The sequence below is a fragment of the Nerophis lumbriciformis genome, linkage group LG22 (assembly GCF_033978685.3).
Source record: "Nerophis lumbriciformis linkage group LG22, RoL_Nlum_v2.1, whole genome shotgun sequence".
NCBI lineage: Eukaryota > Metazoa > Chordata > Actinopteri > Syngnathiformes > Syngnathidae > Nerophis > Nerophis lumbriciformis.
The window spans coordinates 27,252,459-27,274,439 of record NC_084569.2 but is presented as its reverse complement, the minus strand read 5'-3'; the positions used below and the strand labels follow the sequence as shown (position 1 = coordinate 27,274,439).

The 21,981-nt window shown below is 38.7% G+C and overlaps 2 protein-coding genes and 1 non-coding gene across 3 annotated transcripts in view; all 3 read right to left on the bottom strand.

The window, feature by feature from the left end:
* Window positions 1–1,106: 1,106 nt before the first annotated feature.
* Window positions 1,107–10,585, bottom strand: spc24 (SPC24 component of NDC80 kinetochore complex). Its single transcript, XM_061973326.2, has 6 exons — window positions 10,464–10,585; window positions 7,810–7,982; window positions 6,612–6,756; window positions 6,402–6,506; window positions 1,391–1,467; window positions 1,107–1,321 (listed from the first exon to the last, which is right to left on the bottom strand). The coding sequence occupies exons 2-6, from the start codon at window positions 7,970–7,972 to the stop codon at window positions 1,215–1,217; spliced, it is 597 nt and encodes a 198-aa protein (XP_061829310.1). The 5' UTR covers window positions 7,973–7,982; window positions 10,464–10,585; the 3' UTR covers window positions 1,107–1,214.
* Window positions 10,586–12,267: 1,682 nt separating this feature from the next.
* The window catches only part of kri1 (KRI1 homolog), a 19,835-nt gene continuing 10,121 nt past the window's right edge, over window positions 12,268–21,981 (bottom strand). Inside the window, exons 9-18 of the mRNA XM_061973526.1 lie at window positions 21,534–21,640; window positions 21,211–21,439; window positions 20,958–21,128; window positions 17,336–17,411; window positions 15,806–15,906; window positions 15,557–15,716; window positions 15,358–15,488; window positions 13,205–13,269; window positions 13,032–13,127; window positions 12,268–12,960 (exon numbers count right to left, since the gene is read on the bottom strand). Coding sequence (XP_061829510.1) covers window positions 12,519–12,960; window positions 13,032–13,127; window positions 13,205–13,269; window positions 15,358–15,488; window positions 15,557–15,716; window positions 15,806–15,906; window positions 17,336–17,411; window positions 20,958–21,128; window positions 21,211–21,439; window positions 21,534–21,640 — 1,578 coding nt within the window. The 3' untranslated portion in view covers window positions 12,268–12,518. The remainder of the gene's footprint in view (window positions 12,961–13,031; window positions 13,128–13,204; window positions 13,270–15,357; window positions 15,489–15,556; window positions 15,717–15,805; window positions 15,907–17,335; window positions 17,412–20,957; window positions 21,129–21,210; window positions 21,440–21,533; window positions 21,641–21,981) is intronic.
* Window positions 13,341–13,437, bottom strand: LOC133615735 (Z30 small nucleolar RNA). Its single transcript, XR_009816749.1, has one exon. It is a non-coding gene; the product is annotated as a Z30 small nucleolar RNA (small nucleolar RNA).

Genomic DNA, 21,981 nt, shown 5'->3' with positions numbered 1-21,981 from the left:
TTTTGTACACGGTTCCTAAGCTGAAGATTACTTTGGAATATCGGGACTGAAAGTAACAGGAGTAAATTTGCTAGCCTAGAATTAGCAAAAAAAACATGAAATATAGACTTATATTTAAATATACAAAAAATATTTTGAAAATAAACTTAGAGTATATAAATAATATAAATAATAGGGTTGTGCTGAGATTGTAACACTAAACTATAGCTGAAATATCTTTGAATATACACAAAAATACATGAATGAACTTACTTTTGGCCTTCACATCACTTCCTGTGGACCATGTGACTTGTGGAATAGTTGATATTTTTGCGAGGGAGTAACAGGACTAAGTCCAAACTTAGTGACATGACTAAAGCGCAAATTTAGAAAAAAAACTTTCATTAAAGCCTAATTTTAAAAAGCAAGGACAAGCAACAAATGATATTTTTCCGATGTTCAAAGTAGACCAAATGGATCTTTTTAATTGTATGTATTGATTATGCAATCAGTTTAATGTGTAAGACACTTTGCTTAATTTAAAATTTTATTTTATGATAAACTTTATCTTGAATTTATAAATGTTATGTCCTGGAAAGGCAAATTGCATCAATGTGGTGGAATGGCCCAAATACAGTACTTCTTAGAATAATCTTCCAAAAGAACACCATTAAAATACAGTAGCGTAGTAGGCCTAAGTATTCATTAAAAACAAGGCAGAGTTCCCCTCCCCCCCCCAAAGTATATTTAATATTTTGGCCATTGTAAAATTACACAGTTTGAACAGTAACACTGTGTTTGAATATTTAATCAAATTATTCTTTGGTATACCACCAGATGGAGCCCGCGTACCATTAGGAGGTTCACGTACCACAGTTTGAGAGTCATTGATTTAAGGTAAGCAGTTGATTTGAGAAAAAAAATATATATATATACCGTATATAGTTAGTCAAAACTGATTTGGAGACAGTCGTGAGCGACAGACATGAAAGTCAGCTATTTTAATTGGGCCAACCAACAGTTTGTATTCAATATAATAAATGAGTCAAATTGACTTAAAAATAGATATTTTCAGCTACACTTTTGTGTTCTTGTTATATTGTTTTGGTTTGAAAAATGTGAGCAAGTTGCAAAACACCCACTTTATTACATATAATTGCTACAGAACAAAACTTTAAAATATTAGCCACTGTTGCAAGAGAAAAACATTTACAGATCAGGCACAAAACCACCATTTACCACTCAGGGTTCACAAAACGCCACAACTTGTCGCTTACGTCACAGGGGGATTGCACAGAGGTATCAATTTGAATGGGTGTCGCCAGGTCTTTCCCATAATGCACTGCAAGAGAAGAGAAATGTGGGTGGACTCATACAAACGCACACAAAATATGACAACACTGGACAGTACCTCCTTTTAGAATGTGTGACTCTGTGTCGCATTCCCACTTGATCTTTGTTATGACGTGGAACAGATTCACGACATGTCTGTTGAGCAAGAATACAACAAATATTACAGAAGCCTGATTTTAAACATAGTACTATAGTATGTTTGTTTCGATAAAACACTCCATAAAGTAAAAAAAAAAAAAATTAAAATCCTCCAGTTCCTGCCTTACATCAGATGTAAGAATTGTGTATCTAATTTAAACAGAACAAAACACATTCTGGCAACCGTTTTTAAGAAAAGTGACAAACAGTACTGCGCAGCACAGTGTTTCCATACATTAATTTAATCAAAGTGTATTTATATAGCCCTTAATCACAAGTGTCTCAAAGGGCTGCACAAGCCACAACGACATCCTCAGCTCAGATCCCACACCATACAATTTAAGTACCGTATTTTTCGGACTATAAGTCGCAGTTTTTTTTCATAGTTTGGCCGGGCTCCAGTGCGACTTATATATGTTTTTTTCCTTTTTTATTATGCATTTTCGGCAGGTGCGACTTATACTCCGGTGCGACTTATACCGTACTCCGAAAAATACGGTATGTGAATCATGATGCTAATTTTTGTTAGCCTGTAAATGGGCTCGTTCATTGCACAGTATGTTGGCATATTGTCAAACTTATTTTACCTTAGGGGCCACATAGAGGAAAACTATGGACAGTTTGAGTGGGCCGGACTGGTAAAATCATGGCATGATGACTTAAAAATAAAGACAACTTCAGATTGTTTTCTTTGTTCAAAAATCAACCAAGCTCATTCGAAAAATTTACAAATCATGTTTTTTTTTACACTTACATATTACAATTAATAGTATTCTATCTTCATTTGTCATTTTTTATACTTTCTGAATAAATTATGTGATAATGTTCATTAGTCAAATAGGTGGAGAGTTTTAAAATGCTCTCATTGGTGTTGATTTTTAATCTACTAAAAAAATGTAATTAATAATATCAAAATCAAATTACAGGGTGTTATTAATGTAATTGACTAATTTTCCTCAACTGATGTACTAACATAACGTGGTTTATTATGTATATATGTAGCATCATTTGATGAGTGTGCACTAATTTCATTAATTACACATGAAGTTAGAAGAATACATATGGTTTCAGCATATCTATGTGCGGCCAGAAAATGTGTCCCCAGTCATAAGAACAACACAAAATGACGTATCACTAATAAGCAGCGCAAATACGTAGTGTCCAAACACCAAAGTGTTGCCTCTATCTTAACACGGCACAAGTCATGTGTGCTCTCACCGTGGAGGATACAAAGAATGGCTATTGCGGCATCCATTGCACATATTTAGAACAGCAGTTTCTTTCATTCCAAAATTTCAACTCATTTTAATACTTCGCAAACTCATCTCATTGACACCCTGAACTCGTGGGATAAAACCCAACCTTTATCCTGTATGGCCGCATTGCTTTTTTTCCCCAGTTGATACCAAGCCGTATTGTTGATTTAACATCATTCCTACATGTATGTGCACTTCATGTGTATACTAATGTACTTTCATTTGTGTGCTTAGTTTTACTTAATTTTTTCATTCCAATATTCAGAGAGGGCAGAATAATATATGTAAATAAATCATAAATGTTGGATCTTATGCCACTAGCTTAATGGTAGTAAGTCGGACCCCTTTCCAGTGAGGGTTGGACTCCGCCAAGGCTGCCCTTTGTCACCGATTCTGTTTACAACTTTTATGGACAGAATTTCTAGGCACAGTCAGGGCGTTGAGGGGATCCGGTTTGGTGGCTGCAGGATTAGGTCTCTGCTTTTTGCAGATGATGTGTTCCTGATGGCTTCTTCTGGCCAGGATCTTCTGCTCCCACTGCATAGGTTTGCAGCAGAGTGTGAAGTGACTGGGATGAAAATCAGCACTGCCGAGTTTGAGTCCATTAGTTCTCACCCGAAAAAGGGTGGGGTGCCATCTCAGGGTTAGGGAGGAGACCCTGCCCCAAGTGGAGGAGTTCAAGTACCTAAGGGTCTTGTTCACGAGTGATGGAAGAGTAAATCGTGAGATCGACAGCCGGAAGACAAAGCTTTAAATTTACCGGTTGATCTACATTCCTATCCTCACCTATGGTCAGGAGCTTTGGGTTATGACCAAAGGACAAGATCAGGACTACAAACGGCCCAAATGAGTCTTGTCCTTCGGGTGGCGGGGCCCCCCCTTAGAGATGGGGTGAGAAGCGCTGTCATTTGGGAGGAGCTCAAAGTAAAGTGCTGCTCCTCAACATGGAGAGGAGCACCCCTAAACGCCTCTCTGGGGAGGTGTTTAGGGCGCGTCTGACCGGTAGGAGACCACGGGGAAGACCCAGGACACGGTGGAGAGACTATGGCCCCTTCTACACTAAGCCAGCTAAGGTTATCCAGGGTAAATCCCACACACACACACACACACACACACACACACACACACACACACACACACACACACACACACACACACACACACACACACACACACACACACACACACACACACACACACACACACACACACACACACACACACACACACACGTCGTTTAAAACCCCCTCCGGCGCAACGCGACCTAGTACGCATGAGCGGAAAATGCGCACGTCATAGTCACCTCCAGTGTTGCTTTGTGTGCAAGTTCTTAAATTAAGTTTACTTATCTGAACAATATCCAGTGTTGTGATATTTCAATTACCGTATTCTTCGGACTAAAAGTCGACGTTTTTTTCATAATTTGGCCGTGGGTGCGACGTATACTCCGGAGCGACTTATGTGTGAAATTATTAACATATTACCGTAAAATATCAAATAATATTATTTATCTCATTCGCGTGAGCGACAAAGCAAATGTCCGCAATCGTCACTCACACGCCAACCAATAACAATACGGCGGGGGCGGGTCATGGCAGAAGTGCATTGTGGGTTTTGGAATGCTAACTGCTATATGCTATACGCTACTGCTGGAGCTATTAAAATGGATCACATCAACAATCGCAGTAACTTATAAAAACTGAGAAGGACTGAACTAGAATGGCACCGAAAAGAAAATCATATACTGCAGATTACAAGCTGGACGTAGTGAAATATGCACCAGAAAACGGCGATCGAGCAGCAGAAAGAATGGACGCTAGCGGGGCATACCAGGAGCGACACCGAGGAGGAAGATTTCATGGGATTTAGCGATCGGGAGTGACAGATTGTTTGGTAAACGTATAGCATGTCCTATATGTTATAGTTATTTGAATGACTCTTGCCATGATGTGTTGGTTAACATACCAGGCATGTTCTCAGTTGGTTATTTGTGCGTCATATGGCGTACTTATTCAGCCTGTTGTTCACTATTCTTTATTTATCTTAAATTGCCTTTCAAATATCTATTCTTGGTGTTGGGTTTTATCAAATAAATTTCCCCCAAAAATGCGACTTACACTCCAGTGCGACGTATATATGTTTTTTTTTCTTCTTTATTGTGCATTTCCGGCCGGCGCGACGTATACTCCGGAGCGACTTATAGTCCGAAAAATACGGTAACTGAAATCCAGCGTGCTGTGGGGGCCCTATTCTAGTAAATCACACCTGAGCCATCATAAATTAATAAAATCTTTAATGGACATGTGAAAGTAAACAACTTGTTAGCAAACTTGATATACTCTGGACCAAGACGTTGAGTAATCGCTCGACATACTGATAGTCTACTTTGCCAGTCCAAATGCATTCGCTGTTTTCCCTGTTTTCCCTGTTTTACCTGGCTGTCTTCCCTCGACAGCCAGGTAATACAAAGCACACGCTACCTTATTTAATCACATCCACGGGAGCCCGCATTCTCGTTGTCTCCCCTTCGACAAATGGACAACGTTTTTCGGTAAGTAGAATCACAGCTGACCTGGACATTCAAAAGTTCTCTTGCAATCATACTTGCCAACCTTGAGACCTTCGAATTCAGGAGATTGGGGTGTGGGGGTTTGAGGTGTGGGGGGGCGGGGTTTGGTGGTAGCGGGGGTGTATATTGTAGCCCGGAAGAGTTAGGGATGCAAGGGATTCTGGGTATTTGTTCTGTTGTGTTTATGTTGTGTTAAGGTGCGGATGTTCTCCCGAAATGTGTTTGTCATTCTTGTTTGGTGTGGGTTCACAGTGTGGCGCATATTTGTAACAGTGTTAAAGTTGTTTATACGGCCACCCTTAGTGTGACCTGTATGGCCGTTGACCAAATATGTCTTGCAGTCACTTTCGTGTGTATGCATAAGCCGCATACAAGATAGACGATAGCTTAGTGTGGCTGACACGGGGCTTAAGCTACAGTAAATAACTAATTGTTTAAGGAGTTATCCGGTTTAATGTAGACCGGGCCTATGTCTCCCAGATGGTCTGGGAACGCTTCAGGTTCCCCAGGGAAGAGCTGGACGAAGTAGCTGGGGAGAGGGAAGACTGGGCTTCCCTGCTTTGGCTGCTGCCCCCGCGACCCGCCTTTGGATAAGCGTACGAAGATAGATGGATGTTTTTATAAAAATGTTTAGAATGTGTGATAATATAATGAGTTGCATATTTAACTTTACAAATATGCATGTATTTTTCTCTGTCAAAATGGACAGACAGAAAGATAAAGTACTTTTTGATGCATATTATTTTTAGGCTTTGACCGGCCAAATAAAATCAGGTAGCGGGCCAGATCTGCCCCCCCGGGCCTTGAGTGTAACACTTTACAACAAAATTAAAAAATATCTATTAGCGCAAGGGTAAATAACCCTATAGAGAATTACAGTGGTAACTAAAGTGTCACTCATTGGTATCTTGGTTTTTGTTAGTAAGCCATTGCAAAAGCTAGGATAAAAACCCACACCCAGACAGTGTTTGGCCGCACGACAACGGAGACGGTATACAAAGACCAAGGAAAAATCTTCGCAAAAAAAACCCTGAATCATACGCAAAGAAGCGCGTACGAAAACTGAGGTTGAATTGTTGTAATTGGACCGATAAAAGGACACTTACATTGCGGACGGGATGATCTCAGTGGTATCCTCGTCCACTTCCCTCGCAAGAGCGTTGAGGTCATCTTCTGAGCTCCTCAGCATATCCAACTCATTCTGCAGGAACCTGATGTAGTGGTTAAGAACGCTCATAAACTTTCACAAATTATGAAATTATTTTACAGCACTATTCTAGTGTCAAATGTGGTTACAAAAAAAAAAAAAAGGATACTGCAATTCTGAGTCCATTGTCTGGCTCTTGGCAGTGCACTGTCTCAGCTGCTCCTCCAGACTATCCAGCTCCTTCTCTCTTCGTTTCTTCTCCTCTTCCACATCAAGGAGTCTCTGTCCAACATTCTCCTCATGCTGAGCCACTTCTGTTAAAAAAAAATAAAGTTAGGAGTGTAAAAAATAAAAAATAAAGCTGAAAAAGCAACAATGCTAACTATGGACTATCACTAGGTTTATTTTAGTGTGGTATAAATAAAAGGGCTGTGAATCTTTAGGCACCACATGATTTGATTTCCTGGGGGTAACGATTCAATTCAGAATCGGTTTAAAACAATTCTGGTTTCAAAATCAATAATTTAATACCAGTTCTATGATTAACTACATACCTCCATAAAATGGAGCTCTGATCAATTTCTATATTACTTCAAAGAAAACTGTTTGTTTGATAAAATTCTACCCAAATATTTACGAAAGTGGCTGGACAGGACAGATTTGGAGGAAAAAATACTTATATATTTTTTTTTTTTTTTGGAATCGATTAAGAATAATTAAACATATGAATCACGATTCATTCAAAAGTTTATTTTTTTACACCCCTAATAAATATAGTTTAGTGGTTCTCAAACTTTTTTTCCACCAAGTACCACTTCAGACAACATTTGGCTTTCCAAGTACCACCTTAAAAACCAACATTAAAATACAGTAGCAAAGTGGGCCTAAATGTTCATTAAAACAGGGTAGAGTATATTTAATATTTTGACCACTGTAATATTACACAGTTTTGAACAGTAACACTGTGTTTAAAAGATTTAATTACCGGTAAGTGATTATTTGGCGTACCACTAGTGGCGCTCACTATTGGTATGAATAAATGAATCATTGATATAGCTGAAGTTGTTTTTCAGTGCTTTACGCAAACCAGCGAGAATGATGAGTGGAACGCGTCAAACTAAAAAATGTGACTTATTGGATCAAAATATTGCAGGTGGCCATTGGCACCCAGGAGTCATCAATCAGTGGTGACGTAATTATCTAATTTGTACAATTGCTCAAGACGCATGTGCATGTCATTTTTATGGACGGTAAGAGAAAGACAACAAATGTGAGTAAAAACCACGAAAAACAAAACAAATATGTTTAGAGATGAATAACATTTTAGACGCAAAGTGAAAAGCCGTAATAAATGTGTGAGTCCATGCCTTGTAGCATCTGCATCATGATCTGTTTGGTCTCCGCATGTTGGTCAACAAGGGCCTTAAGTTCATTCTTCACTCCTATCAGTTTCTCCGGTTGACTGCTACTGATGGCCACCAGGGCTTCCAGCGTCTCCTCAAAGTCTTGAAATTTATCCCCTCCAGACATTTTAGGGAAACTGGCCACAAGAAAAGAAACATGTTAGCGTCATCACATGACATAAAGCGCTGCTTCTCAAACTCTTTTCACCAAGTACCACCTCACAAAACACTTGACTCTCCAAGTACCACCTTAATGACCAACATTAAAAATACAGTTGGCCTAAGTATTCGTTAAAAACAAAGTCTTTTATTTAACAAGTCTATTCCAAATCGTTGGCCACTAACATTACACACACTTTGAACGGTAACACTGTTTAAATATATGAAAATAAAACAAATAAGATGAATTGCAAATGAAAGTTGAATAAACATAGCACTAAAATAAATATCAAAATACAGTTTTTTAAAATTAAATAAACGTACTTAAAAAGTATATAGTACCATAGGCGCCGCTTCCGTGGGTGCTTCGGGGCCCGAGCACCCACGGACAATGCCGAGCACCCACGTGGTATTGATGGCAACTTTCAATCTTTAAAATAATTTTTAAAAATCAATCTTGTTGTAGTTAACTTTGTGGCGAGTTTGGTTCGTTTTACAAAATAATAAAGCCACAAATCATATGGGATATTAAACTTTGCTGAACGCCTTTTTTTTTTTTTAATACACACACACACACCGAGCACCCACTGGCAGAAATGTAGATGGGCGCATATGCATAGTACATATATAGTAATATTTACTTGATTCTTGATGTATGCAGTGGTATATTAATAACGGTCATAAACTAGGTATTGGGCAGATTAGAGCAAATATCAATCGTATGTATATTTCATATGAAATATGATCAGTACTAGTGTGATTGGATTTACATTTCACAGTTTTCTTGTTTTTTTTCACAAATAAGTTTTCTTTTGTAAATTACTATATTGCAAGAGGGCTTTGGGGGCAGAAATGGAAGCATCTTAATGGTAGTTTTTGATTTTGTTGAGTTATTTTACAAAACCGGCTCTAATTTGCTCAAACTGTTGTACGGAAGGAAAAGGAATTACGGTAGTTAGTATCGTATTAAAATATTGTTAAATTGTTCCAATAAGTGTGCCTCAAAAATGTTGACCTGTATTTTATTCATTGACTAGAAGAGGCAATTCCTGAAGGAATTGCGTGTGAATGCTCCAATGCTGAAGTTGAACTGAAATGCTGACAGAATATAGTATGAATGTAAGAATAGTTTGAATGTTGGAATGGTTTGAATGTTGAAGAGTTGGAATTTCCAGGAAAAACGGAATTTGGTTTAGAACTTGGGAAAGTGTTAGTTGGATGAGTGGACTGTGTTGATGTTGGAATGGTTTGAATCGGTTAAAAAAAGTGGGAATTGTGGAAGTTTAAAAAAATGGACAATTCATTTTGAATTGGAAAAATGTCCCTGAAAACTGGGAATTTTTGGAAATCTGGGGGAAAAAATGTAAATTGTTGAAGGAGACCACACAATTTTAAACAGGCTGAATATTTTAGAGTTGGAACGGTTTGAATTGGATGAAAAATGTGAAACTTTGAAAAATGTCCCATTCATTTCAATGGGAATTTCATGGAAATTTCGGAAAAAGCGGGATTTTTTGGGAAAATGTTAAAAGACTTCAATGTTCTGAATGCGTTGAAATGGTTGCTGTTGGAATTTTTCAAAATCGGTTGAGAAATGTTGAAGTAGTAACATTTTAATTGAGAAATGGTATTAAGGAATTCCAGGAATTTCGGGAAAACCAGGAATTTTTAAGAGGAAGGTTTGGACGGTACAACGGTTGAAGTGGGTTGAAAAATGTGGAAGGAGTAGTCGCCAGAAAGAGTCAAAAAAGGGTTTGAAACAAAGGGAATTCCTGGATTTTTTTTTAACTTGAAAAAATTATCGTTTGAATTTCCAGGATGAGTGGAATGTGTTCAAGGCAGAATAGTTTGAATCGGTTGAAAAATTTGGAAATGGTGAACGTTTGAAAAATGGCCAATTCATTTTGAATGGGAAAAATGTCCCGGAAAACCTGGAATTCTCGAAAATCTGGGAATTTTTGGATTCCCGAATAGGCTGAACAGTTTGAAGTTGGAACGGTTTGAATCGGATGGAAAATGTGGAAAGTAGAGCGCGCCAAAATCTGGAGAAGAAGAAGAAAAAACATAGCATTCACACAATTAGATGCAAAATCAGTGAAGTGTCGAAACCAGTATCAGAAATCCCGGATGTACTTGGTATCTAATCAATACCAAAATGTGCAGTATCACCCAAACCCAACCATGAAATGTAACTTCACAAGTTGACCAACGGCAAATATTTCTAGCTAGTTAGCGAACATGTACAACTTTTTAAACATACCAAATTGTTAGTTATAAAACATTAAAACTTACACGGTTACAGAGTGTAAGTTTACAGCCGCACGAAAGCTACGTAAACTACGACACAAACGACACTAATAACAGAATAGCTTAAGACAAAAAAAACAGTTTAAGGTGTGATTACGGTAATAACATTGGGATGGGAAATGTCTTTTATAGTAAAATAGCAAAGTTACTACCGTGCAGCTTCTTTTCTTGGTTCGAAAGGAGCCCGCGACCTTTCTTCTTCGCTGCCGACGGGCGGAAGTAGGACTGCGTCATCTTTTATATGTAGCGCCGTTTCTGTTCAGGAGGGGAAGACGTGCGAGTCTAAACAGCAAGTGTGGCCGAAGCGACAAATTCTACTAAAACGAAACAAAAAAACATTTAAAAAGTGTACCAAAAGATCAAACAGGTGAAATTTGAACAAGAAAAAGTTGTAATGCCGCTTGCTTCTAATAATACAAAGTTGCCACGCAGGCTGTTTTTTTCCTTATGACAGTCCATCCATCCATTTCCTACCGCTTGTCCCAATGTTAAAAACTAATTAATCAAAATCAATGTTATTTTTATTTGATTTCATTCAACCCAGGGGTGTCAAACGTACGGCCCGAGGGCCGGATCAGGCTCGCGAACAGGTTTTATCCTGCCCGAGGGATGAGTTTGCTAAGTATAAAAATGTACCTGAAATTTTTGAATGAAAGAAACAGCTGTTCTAAATGTGTCCACTAGATGTCACAATAGCAATTCTTTGTATCTTTGTAGACGATGCTACATATGTACAAAATAAACCACGTTAGTACACCAGTCGAGGAAAATGATCAAACTACATAAATAACATACTGTAATCTACCATGAATTGATTTACGTGGACCCCGACTTAAACAAGTTGAAAAACTTATTCGGGTGTTACCATTTAGTAGTCAATTGTACGGAATATGTACTGTCCTGTGCAATCTACTAATAAAAGTTTCAATCAATCAATAATTTGATTTTGATCAAATTTTTATCTTGATAGATTGAAAATTAACACCAATGAGTTGATTGATGAACATCACATAATATTCTGAAAATATAAATAACAAATAAAGATAGAATACTATTAACCGCATGTAAGTGTAATAAAAACATGTACATTTTGTTTTATTTTTGAACAAAGAAAACAATCTGAAGTTGTCGATTTTTAAGTTGTCGTGCCATGATTTTACCACTTCTGAGTAGATTTTTCTCCATAGGGCCCCCGATCTAAAATGAGTTTGACACCCCTGATTTAACCTTTATTTAACCAGGAACATCCCATTGTGGTTAAACCTCTTTTTCAAAAGGAGTTCTGGCCAAGAAGCAGCAAGAGTTACATAAAAACACAAGTCAAAATCAATGTTATGAATTATTGACCAATTAAAGGCTACAATTAATTCACATCAAACATACTGAAATATATTGCATATTTTGTATTTACCATATGAAAAAATTTTCTTTGACAAAATGGGCATAAAAAAAATTATACTCAAACCTGAAGTTGATCTAGAGACTTAAGCGTTGAAAGTAAAAAAAAAAGATGTATTGAACAATTTCCCTCGTGGATTAATAAAGTTTGTCTGAGTCTAAGTGACCTTTCTGTATCCCCAAGGTTTCTAGTGGTACCTTTTTTTAAACGGTAATTGTCCCCCAAAACATGATTTTTTGACCCGTTTAAGGCTCCTATTACTTCACATCTAATATTCCACAAAAAGAATTTGGAGGGGTAGGGGGGGAATATTACATAGTGTTTCTGCCATAAACGGCATGAAACAAAACTATATCGACAGACCTTAAGTTGAGCTATAAATTTAGGCATTGAAATAAAAAATAAAAATAACACTCGACGGACACCTAACCTTAAAAATCTACATTGAAAAAATATTGAAAATGGCCCCTGCATACGTTTGATTTCTCAATGTGCAGCCCTTTGTGAAAAATATTAAATATTCAATTTATTTCAACAGCAAAGTGAGGATTCATATATCAGTTTGAAAAAAAAAAAGTTTACTTGCAAAGATTGCACCGCACCACAAATAGTACAGCTCACGATGAGTTTACAATCTTGTAAAAAATACTTTCGAGGAAAATACCTTTGAAGTAATATGTCTTAAATAAATGTCATATTGACAACATGAGTTGTAAGATGTTTACAAGATGCTGGGTGGGTGGTCATTGAAAAGGAAATTATTATTTTGAGACAATTAAAATGTAGTTATGTTAAAAGGCAGCTCCTTTTAGGCAGATTTTTTTTTTCCTGCTGGTTTCTTCTGCTGCTCTTTCCGTCTCTGCCGTCCAAGTTGCTTGAAGAACAGTCTCTTGGGATTCAAACCGTACGCCTTAAGTCTCTGGTTAGTAAACTCCCGGCCTCTGATATTCACTCGCATCCTTCCTGACGTGCGGCGTCCACCTGAAAGCCTTTGCTTCTTCTCAGTCCATTTGGTTTTGTCGGTCTTGCCTTTAACCTGCACAGATTTTTCTGCACCTGCAGTCTGCGGCTCCTCGTCTTGTTTGATCTTTTTCTTGAGAACCTCCTCTGATTCGTCAAGACCGGTCCCGAACTCTCCAGCAGGAGCTTGTGCCTTCTCATCCGACGAGTCCTTAGAAGCTGCATCACCGTCCTCCGCACGATCTTGTCCCTTCTTTCCTACCCTGGCCTCTGCAGCCTCTTTCGCCTCTCTGAAGATTGAATTAGGATAAAGGTGTGAGATACATCAGATAGCTAGAAACAAATACAGCATATTACTCACTCAGAATAAATGGAAGCCAGTATTTTTCTCTTCAACTTGGTATTCTGGGATTTTATTTGGAAGTTTTTCAAATCACACATCTCTTTCTGGTCCGATCTGCACAAAGGGAAGACAATCGAAGTGAGGCTCATGCAGCATCAAGTTATGAGAATTACAAACACAAGAGGCAGTACCTGAACATGCAGGTCTTCTTCAGGGAGCACCATCGATTCAGCTCCTTCTCGTCAGCACCTAAGATCTGTAGGGTTCAAGCAACCAGTCAGTACGTGCGATTCATGCGTGAAAGCTTCGGCTGGACATTGTTGTGGTCTGCTCAGAGAGAAGATTAAAGATAAGATCATTCCCTGGTCAGAGCCCTCCCGTGAAGGAGACAATACCAGGTCATAGTCAATGCTCATCACTGCAGCACGTTTCACCCTCAACAATCTAACCGCACCATTGACTCCAGAAAGACACGGTGTAGAGTGCAAACCTCCAAAATTGAAAGAAAGGCTGCATTTTTTTAAAAAGATTGACAAAAAAAAAATTCTCAGTACAGCTGAAAAGACGGCAGTCACGACAGTGTGACGTGTTGTGCGGTAAAGCGCTGCCTAGCATGTATGATTGTATTAGTTGAAGTCCTGTGAGCACAGAGACGTTGCCTGTGCCTTTTTGAATGTAATGTCAGTCAGCACTTTGATAAAAAGGTAGGGTTGTACCGCTACTAATAAAGTACCAATGAATGGAAAACTGTACTATACTGCCTTTGAAAAATACGGGTATCTTTTTTGCTGTGACGTTGCTGAGCCGAGGAGCATGTTTAGTGTGTCAGCATGCACACACAGCGTACAAGCAGAAACACTGTAGAGGGAAAATGGCAAATAAGGCAATTCTACCAGTTAATAAAGAGGGTGCATGAAGTGTAATATAAAGATATTTGGGCTTCAAAACTATCAAGGTGACATTTCAACACGGAAGCGCCAGCAGTGCTTTAAAACATGCCTCGCCAAAGGTGGCAAGACCACCTGTGCTTCAAATTTAGGTGAAAATGTAAATAATCCAGAGCTGAACAATAAGTTTTAAAAGGTAAAGTAACTTGATCTCCTGCTGTGCATATACAGATACATATCTGCTTGGCTTGATGCCAAATATTACCGCAGTCTAAACTGCCCACGTAGCCTAAACCGATGCAAGTGACTGAATTTTGTAACAAATTGCCACAATCTTTTTTAACTGTTACATGTCTTACCTGTGTACTATTGATTTTAGTATTTACCAGTTTAATACCGGTAGTAATATTTTGAGTGGCAACAATGACGCATTTAATAAAATGGCAAACTATTCTATTTTAACCTAATTTTAGATTATGACAAACATGCAACATAAAATTGCTGTTTTGAGTGCAACAAGAAAAGCCCAATGTGTTTAATTTTTGTTTTGATCTTTTAAAATTGTTCTTTGAGTGCAATAACCATACGTTTAATGTATCGTAAGATTTTTGTTAAAATGAAGCCAAAAAATAACTTTTTTGTGGTCCCCTTTATTTGAAAAAGTATAAATACATCTTGATACCAGTACAACCCTAAAAGAATGTGAGCAATACTACGGAATTCAAGACAGAACTCAGAGCCAAGTACAATGCTGGCGACAGCTTAGTTTACCTTCCCTCACCGACAAGTCTTCAATAATAAAACACAAAGGTATAAGTGATGCTAAGTGTTCATTTACAAAGTTTTCAGCATGTAAAACTAATTTCAATATAAAATATGTTTAATATTCTTGGAGGTCAGATGAATTGGATCTATATTCCTTATGGAAAAACGGTTTTCTGGACCTTCTGGTATGATCACTAATAAAAGCATACAGCTCCATCTGCAGGTCACATTCATTTATGGTTAAAAGTCAGGGATTGATATTTTGTTTGACAGTAAGGTAGCATAATTAATTTTCCATCTCAGGTATGAGCTCTTGCTAGGCACAACAGTGTTTTCCCACAGGACTGTGGTGGATTGCGTAAAAATAAATCGAGTTCGCAGAATTTTTCAAGATGCATCGCAAAAAGTCAGTGGGAGAAAATGGGGCCTACAGCAGCACCAGGTGCTCGTTAAAATCGATAAATGCTTGTTAGAGGTTCCACAAGACATAACGCTAGTTTTTTGGTAGAATATCTAAATGGCTCCAATTACTAAATAAAATGTAGCCGCCAAGTTGGCAACACTAATGATCCCTCCTGCTCAGTCTCATTCTCTAGTAGACCACGTGTTTATGAGCGAAGGTGAACGGTCAAATAATTAGGTACACTGAGGAGGTCTGCACTTCTACATTATGGAAGTGTTGCTGCTTGTACCTCATCTGTGGTCAGACCGAAGTCATTTTCGAGGACCTGCCTGTAACGGAACCTGCAGGGCAGGTCCTCGATGATGTCCTCATAGTCCAGTTTATAGTATTCATCGAGGTACTGCTCAAAACTCTTCTCCTCTGAAATACAAAGAACAAAACAATCAATGCTGACCATACAGGCGAGCAGCATGTCTGCAGAAACTTACTGGGATCGAACACTGGTTTATTTTTAGTGACCACTTCTGCAAAGAGAGACTTCTTTTTCTTCTTGCCCATTTGCGGCATGTCCGCTTTCTTCATTTTCTTCCTCTCCTTTTTGTTCTTCTTGGAGACGCTCTGCTGGGTGGGATCGTAGTCTGCATCCATCTAGTTCCATGAATGGAAAACTCCTCGTGAGATTTTGAGTTTTGTCAGATAACATAGTTCTGTTTTTCTGTAAAAAAAACTTGACTTACAATGAAATCCTGGTCTTCGCAATGTAGCTGTGTTTCCGCATAGCCCTCCTCATCTTCGTCGCACTCCGCTTCCCCCGTCCACGTGTCCCAGTTCCAATGCTCTGTTCCATGCACAAACAACAATATCTTACCAGGAAGCTGAGCCACAAATGACAACACTAGTGATGGGTCCGGCAACACCGATGCATCGGCGCATGCGTCGAGCTCATAGAGCGAAACCCTGTGTCGGTGCGCGTACCGCTTTTAGAAAGTCACGTGACCGATCATGAGCTGTTTTGGTCACGTGACCGATACGCGAACTGTGTCGCACTGACGCCTCCTCTGTGCCCTGTGAAAGGGTCTTTTCTACAGCCGGAGAAATAATAACTAAGAAGAGAAAGCGTCTAAAATTGAATACGTTGGAAAAACTGTTTTTAAAAAAAAATAAAAATGTGTAAAAAAAAAAAAAAAAATCCAGGTCCACAAGCATCCTCATTCACAACACGTTCTCTTAGATTTCCATGTTATGATACATGTTCACATTATTTATTGACTGTATCTAAAAAAGACAAAAAATATATTTTTATTTAAATGAAGTTATGAAATAATCCTAAATGAAATACAATGACTTGGTTTATATTATTGTATATACTAGGTCAGTGGTTCTCAACCTTTTTTCAGCAATGTACCCCCTGTGAATTTTTTTTTACCGTAATTCAAGTACCCCCTAATCAGAGCAAAGCATTTTTGGTTGAAAAAAAAAAAAAGATAAAGAAGTAAAATACAACACTATGTCATCAGTTTCTGATTTATTAAATTGTATAACAGTGCAAAATATTGCTCATTTGTAGTGGTCTTTCTTGAACTATTTGGAAAAAAAGATATAAAAATAACTAAAAACGTGTTGAAAAATAAACAAGTGATTCAATTATAAAGATTTCTACACATAGAAGTAATCATCAACTTAAAGTGCCCTCTTTGGGGATTGTATTAGAGCTCCATCTGGATTCATGAACTTAATTCTAAACATTTCTTCACAAAAAAAAAAACTTTAACATCAATATTTATGGAACATGTCCACAAACAATCTAGCTGTCAACACTGAATATTGCATTGTTGCATTTCTTTTCACAGTTCTTTTTGACAGACATTTTAGTGACAAATCTGAGCTTGTGCTTCACTGAGTTTATGAACTTACATTCATATTTTGTTTAAGTATTATTCAATAAATATATTTATAAATGATTTTTGAATTGTTGCTATTTTTAGAATATTTAAAAAAAATCTCACGTACCCCTTGGCATACCTTCAAGTACCCCCAGGGGTACGCGTACCCCCATTTGAGAACCACTGTACTAGGTCATAAAATCAGTGTCAGTTGAGTCGGTCCATAGGTTGCCTGTAGGGATTTTTAATGTCCAGCAGATGTCAGTATTTAGTGACACAGTATCAACACAGTATCAATACAGTTTTGCAATGTGTTGAAACGCTTCATGACGCCTCATCAACCCATCACTAGACAACACTAACACATGGACAGTGAAACTGTACCCTCAAGTTCACCGTCGTCCTCAAACGCAGGCTTTGCATCTTCTTGCTCGCCATAGTACTCGTCCCCAAAGAACTTCTGCACACACAGAAGAAGCTGATTTTAAGTTCCCGACTTCTAATTAGGCAAACACAGCACACCTGCAGAAAGTGGAACGTCTCCAACACCACGCCCCCATGAGGTCATATACCCTGTGGGCATGTGCCGATTCATGAGTGATATCGGCTGATACTGATCTTGTTATTAACTGTACATTTTTACATTTATTTATGGTGAGCGTTATTGTTACTCAGTTTAACAACATCAACACAATATTTAAAGAAGTTCTTTATTCTCTTTTATTACATACACTTTTTTGAGGAAAAAAAGTCAATTGCGTCTGGTTGGCTTTTTCTCATTGTGTTCATTGTTGTTTTCTTCATTTTTGTTGTTGTTTTTTGCAGGGCTTCCCGCAGCGCTTTGTTGTTAAGGCGGCCGCCTTAACAACAAAGAGCCTAAACTAAAGTCTTAACAAGCTGCTCAGCTTAGTTCTGCCTCTGTCAGTACGTCTCTGCACCACCCAGCATTGTCCCACCCACAGAATCATCTGATTGGCTGTTACCACTCTGTGTGTAACCAATCAGCAGTGCGTATTCAGAGTGCATGTAACAGACAATCAGCAGTGCGTATTCAGAGCGCATGTAACAGCCAATCAGCAATGCGTATTCAGAGCGCATGGAGTCAGTGCTCCTGCGGTGGAGTGAGCAGAAAGGTGTTTTTAGCAGGTAAGCATAAGGCAGCGGACTCTCCCAAATTATAATAAACACTTCCAAGTCAACTACTAGTAACATCACTATGAGCCCGTTGACGTTCTAGAAACAAAAGCGGCAGCTAAGCTCGCTCGCAGTCCTTGAGGTGAAGGCTAATTAGCTTTTAGCGTAACGTTAGCTCACTGTGCGGTGTGTGCGTGCGTGTGTATTACGGACAGCAAAGCCATGTCTGTCTGAGGGAAAGACAAGCATTATTGACCTACAGTTAACAACTAAGTTATTTCACTTTACCCTTTTCTGTGTTGATTGAGCTGTGTTGAAGCAGCAAACAACGACATTATGTTAAATGAAGAGTTTCCTGACGCTGTCTCTGATCATTTATATAATAATGTAACTGCATCATAAAGCCTACATGAACTCCATTGTGTTCAGGGATGAATAATCTCTCCTATTGTTATTGTACTATTTTTTTCAGCTATAGTTACATTAATCATTAGTTTTGAATGGCAGGGTCCCTGCTATCACATGTTGATAAAAATATAACATTTACATAATAAAAATCAACTACAGGCTTCCCAAATGCTGTAATAAATTAAGCGTGATGAGTTGAGCATATGTCAGCATGTGGCCCCACTTTTAACTCTTTTTTTCAAACGCTCATTGCAAACGCTTACTTACAGTAAGTAATTAATTTGACTTTGTAAATCATTATTTTGACTTGGTAAATCATTATTTTGACTTAGTAGGTCATTATTTTGACTTAGTAAATTACTAAGTCATAATAATGACGTACTTAGTATCTCAGGTAACTAGGACTGTTTTGTTTTTACTTTACGGAAAAAATATCGAGATATATATCGGTTATCGCCATTCAGCAAATGGAGCAGAAAACACAACCAAAAGTTGCAGGCTTCTTCACGCGACGAAACCGGCCTACTTCACCGCAGTCTGTAGTCTATTGCCCCCCAGGCTGTGGTGACAGCGACGAGGTGGAGACGTGATGGCGACAGGCCGAATTACACCGATCCTTACACCCACCCACCCCTGGAGAGTCACCACCTTAACTAACACATTTTCTGGGGGAAACACTGTTTTTGTAATGGCCCTTGGGGCCAATGACAATTGATGGCCCCTGTGCCGCACTTAGGGCATCCCTGCTGTTTCTGGCCACTATATCTTAGTATCTTAGTTCTGGTCACATATGGGACGCGAGTCACATTGTTTTTACGTCAGCATTGGAATTAGTCAAATCAGCTGTTCCCCTGGTGGGTTTTTCTTGTCGAATAAAAGAGGAAATAATGGAGAAGTCCTATAGCTGCCGCCTTTTTTGTTATTAATTACTGCCTTTGCGCATGTCAATGTTTAGTTTTGTATGCACAATAAATCAAAACAAAATCCGTACTTGGGCGCAATGTTCACGTATGCTTCTCGTCGCAGGTGAACGATGACGATCATGGACTCGTGGTTGAGAGAAGAGTTGTTTGATGTTGGATACTAGAAAATGTCCGATTTGTTGCAACAGTCAGACATTTAGTCATTGTTGCAGCGCAATGAGTTATGAGCACGTCATGAAATGTGCGTTTGCAAGACGAGCAGGTGTAGTAACCTCGCCGCGGGATCTGAGGCCGAAGAGAGAGAGGCAGAGGTGTGCGGGTGTATTCAGGGGTTAAAATACGTGCCTGTTTGTGGGTCTGTTGGTTATTCTCCGGGTGGGGGTGTCACTGATGTCATATTAATAATTAATATTTTTTTTTCAAATATTTTCGCATTCGCCCTGTAGGGTCCCAAAGATCGATCGTGATCGACGGTTTGGCGACCCATGATATAGCGCTTTACTATGCCTGAAACGTTACCCAAAACGCTTTACATTATACATTTGAACACATTGTTCGGTACCGGTACTCTAACTGTAATCTTATGATACCTCCGCATTGGTGCTTGTGCGTGTGTGTGTGTTTTTAAAGTGTCTTTTATATGACATTGCAAATTGACGCTGCTATAAAATGTAATTGAATTGATGTCGACAAAGGGTAGCTGGCTGACTTTGGTTAAAATGATACTTAACATTTTTTTTCACACAACTTTGTCTCTCTTGTTAGCTAGCTGGCAAGGTAGAAGCTAACACTCCTACCAAGGCTGTGTCCGCATCCTCCCTCCAAACGTCCAACATCATGTCTCCGCTTTAAATACTCGTGTATCACAAATGTACTGCCATAAAAACAAGGTCTGCTTTGCAAAATGAGCAACGTATTCATGTTTTTAACAAGAATAAGAGGAAATATCCTCACACATTACATGTTATCACTGGCCATGTTGATGGCGAGAGACCCACTTCCGCCCGTAAAAACACGAGTGATGACGTCACGGCTATTGTCGAAAAATATTTGTCGGCGACAAATTTTATTGTCGACATTTGTCGACGACAAATTTTATTGTCGACATTTGTCGACTAATCGTTGCAGCCCTAATTGAGACAATGCTGACACGCCAAAACCGTTTTTAGACACCATCTTTATCTTAATCACGGCGTTATAGCAGCTTAGACTGAGCATGCAGCGTTGTACAATGTGTAATTTTATTTCTTTTTACTTTTCTCTTACACACAGCCACCAGAAGAGTCAGACTCACACTTGGGAGACATCATTTTGAAAAGTTAACCAAAAGGAGCAAAAGTAAACCTCAGTTGAGCAAGGTGCGACTACATATTACTCCACCTACACATTCTTCCGCCGGGCGCATCAAATTCTCTTTTTCCTTGTTGTACAGTAGTAACAATGTATGGCCGTGTGGTAACTACGACTAATTACGACAAACCAATCGGGGACAATCTACCAAAAGGTAATAGTATGTATAGTGTGTGTGGTTGTGCACCCACCTGCATGAGTTGGTCATGATGTTTTGGATCAAAGTCTCCTTCCAGATCAGCCTGACTAAAAGCCAGCTCATCATTTCCAGTAAGTTCCTGAAGCTTCCGCAGCTTCTCCATGATCTCGTTTCGCTTCAAGTTCTTTAGTTGCTTCAGCTGCTCTTGTTTCTGCTGTTTCTCCTGTTAGAGTAAACAATGGAAAACCACAAGGTTTGTAGACAGCCGTCTTCCGATCGGGGGAAGGTTATCAATGTTTGCTTACCCTCTCCTTTCTTTCTTTCACTTCTTCCCTTTTGCGTTTTCTGCTATCGTCTTTTGTGCGCACTGAGGTGGCGATGTTGCGAGGGTAGGTTTTAACCTTCTGAGCATCCGGTTCCTCAAAACGAAAATTGTATTTTCTTTCAAAGTCCTCTTGTCGCTTCAAGAACACCTCCCCCTCCTCTTCAGAGTCATCCACATCATCCTGGACCACCTCCTCGTACGTTGGGATCCTCAATACACCAGGTTATATTACGTAAGTCATATTGTGCATGTAGGTCGTGAATGTTTTCACTCTTTGGGTCACTAAGACTAACAACTTTGTACCTGTCTTCATTGTCGCCATCTATGTAGCGTTTGTTTAGGATGTAGTCTCGTAGGAAACACTCTTTCTCATCCAGTTTTGGGTCATTCCAATAGTCTCGTAGATATTTCTGTAAGCCAATTGATTATTATTATTAACAAACAAACCAGTGCGAAGACCAAATCAACACAAACACAGGTGTCCAATTTTACAACAAAAAAACGTAAAAATGGTGACATTACTCCAGTGGTAACCAACCTTTTCAAGCCCAAGATCCCTGGTCTCAACCTAAAACCAAAGCAAGATCTACCCCTGCGTCAACTGTTTTTATACATTATATATATATATATAGGGGTGTAACGGTACACAAACATTTCGATTCGGTTGTATGTATATATATATATGTATATATATATACATATATATATATATATATATATATATATATAAATATATATTAGGGGTGTAACG

Excerpts from the sequence above, each read along its gene's own strand:
- spc24 (XM_061973326.2), bottom strand. The coding sequence starts at position 7,972 with ATGTCTGGAGGGGATAAATTTCAAGACTTTGAGGAGACGCTGGAAGCC. Across the intron at positions 6,507-6,611 it reads ACAATGGACTCAGAATTGCA|GTTCCTGCAGAATGAGTTGG; the intron begins GTATCCTTTTTT and ends CCACTACATCAG. Across the intron at positions 1,468-6,401 it reads GAGATCATCCCGTCCGCAAT|ACATGTCGTGAATCTGTTCC; the intron begins GTAAGTGTCCTT and ends CTTGCTCAACAG.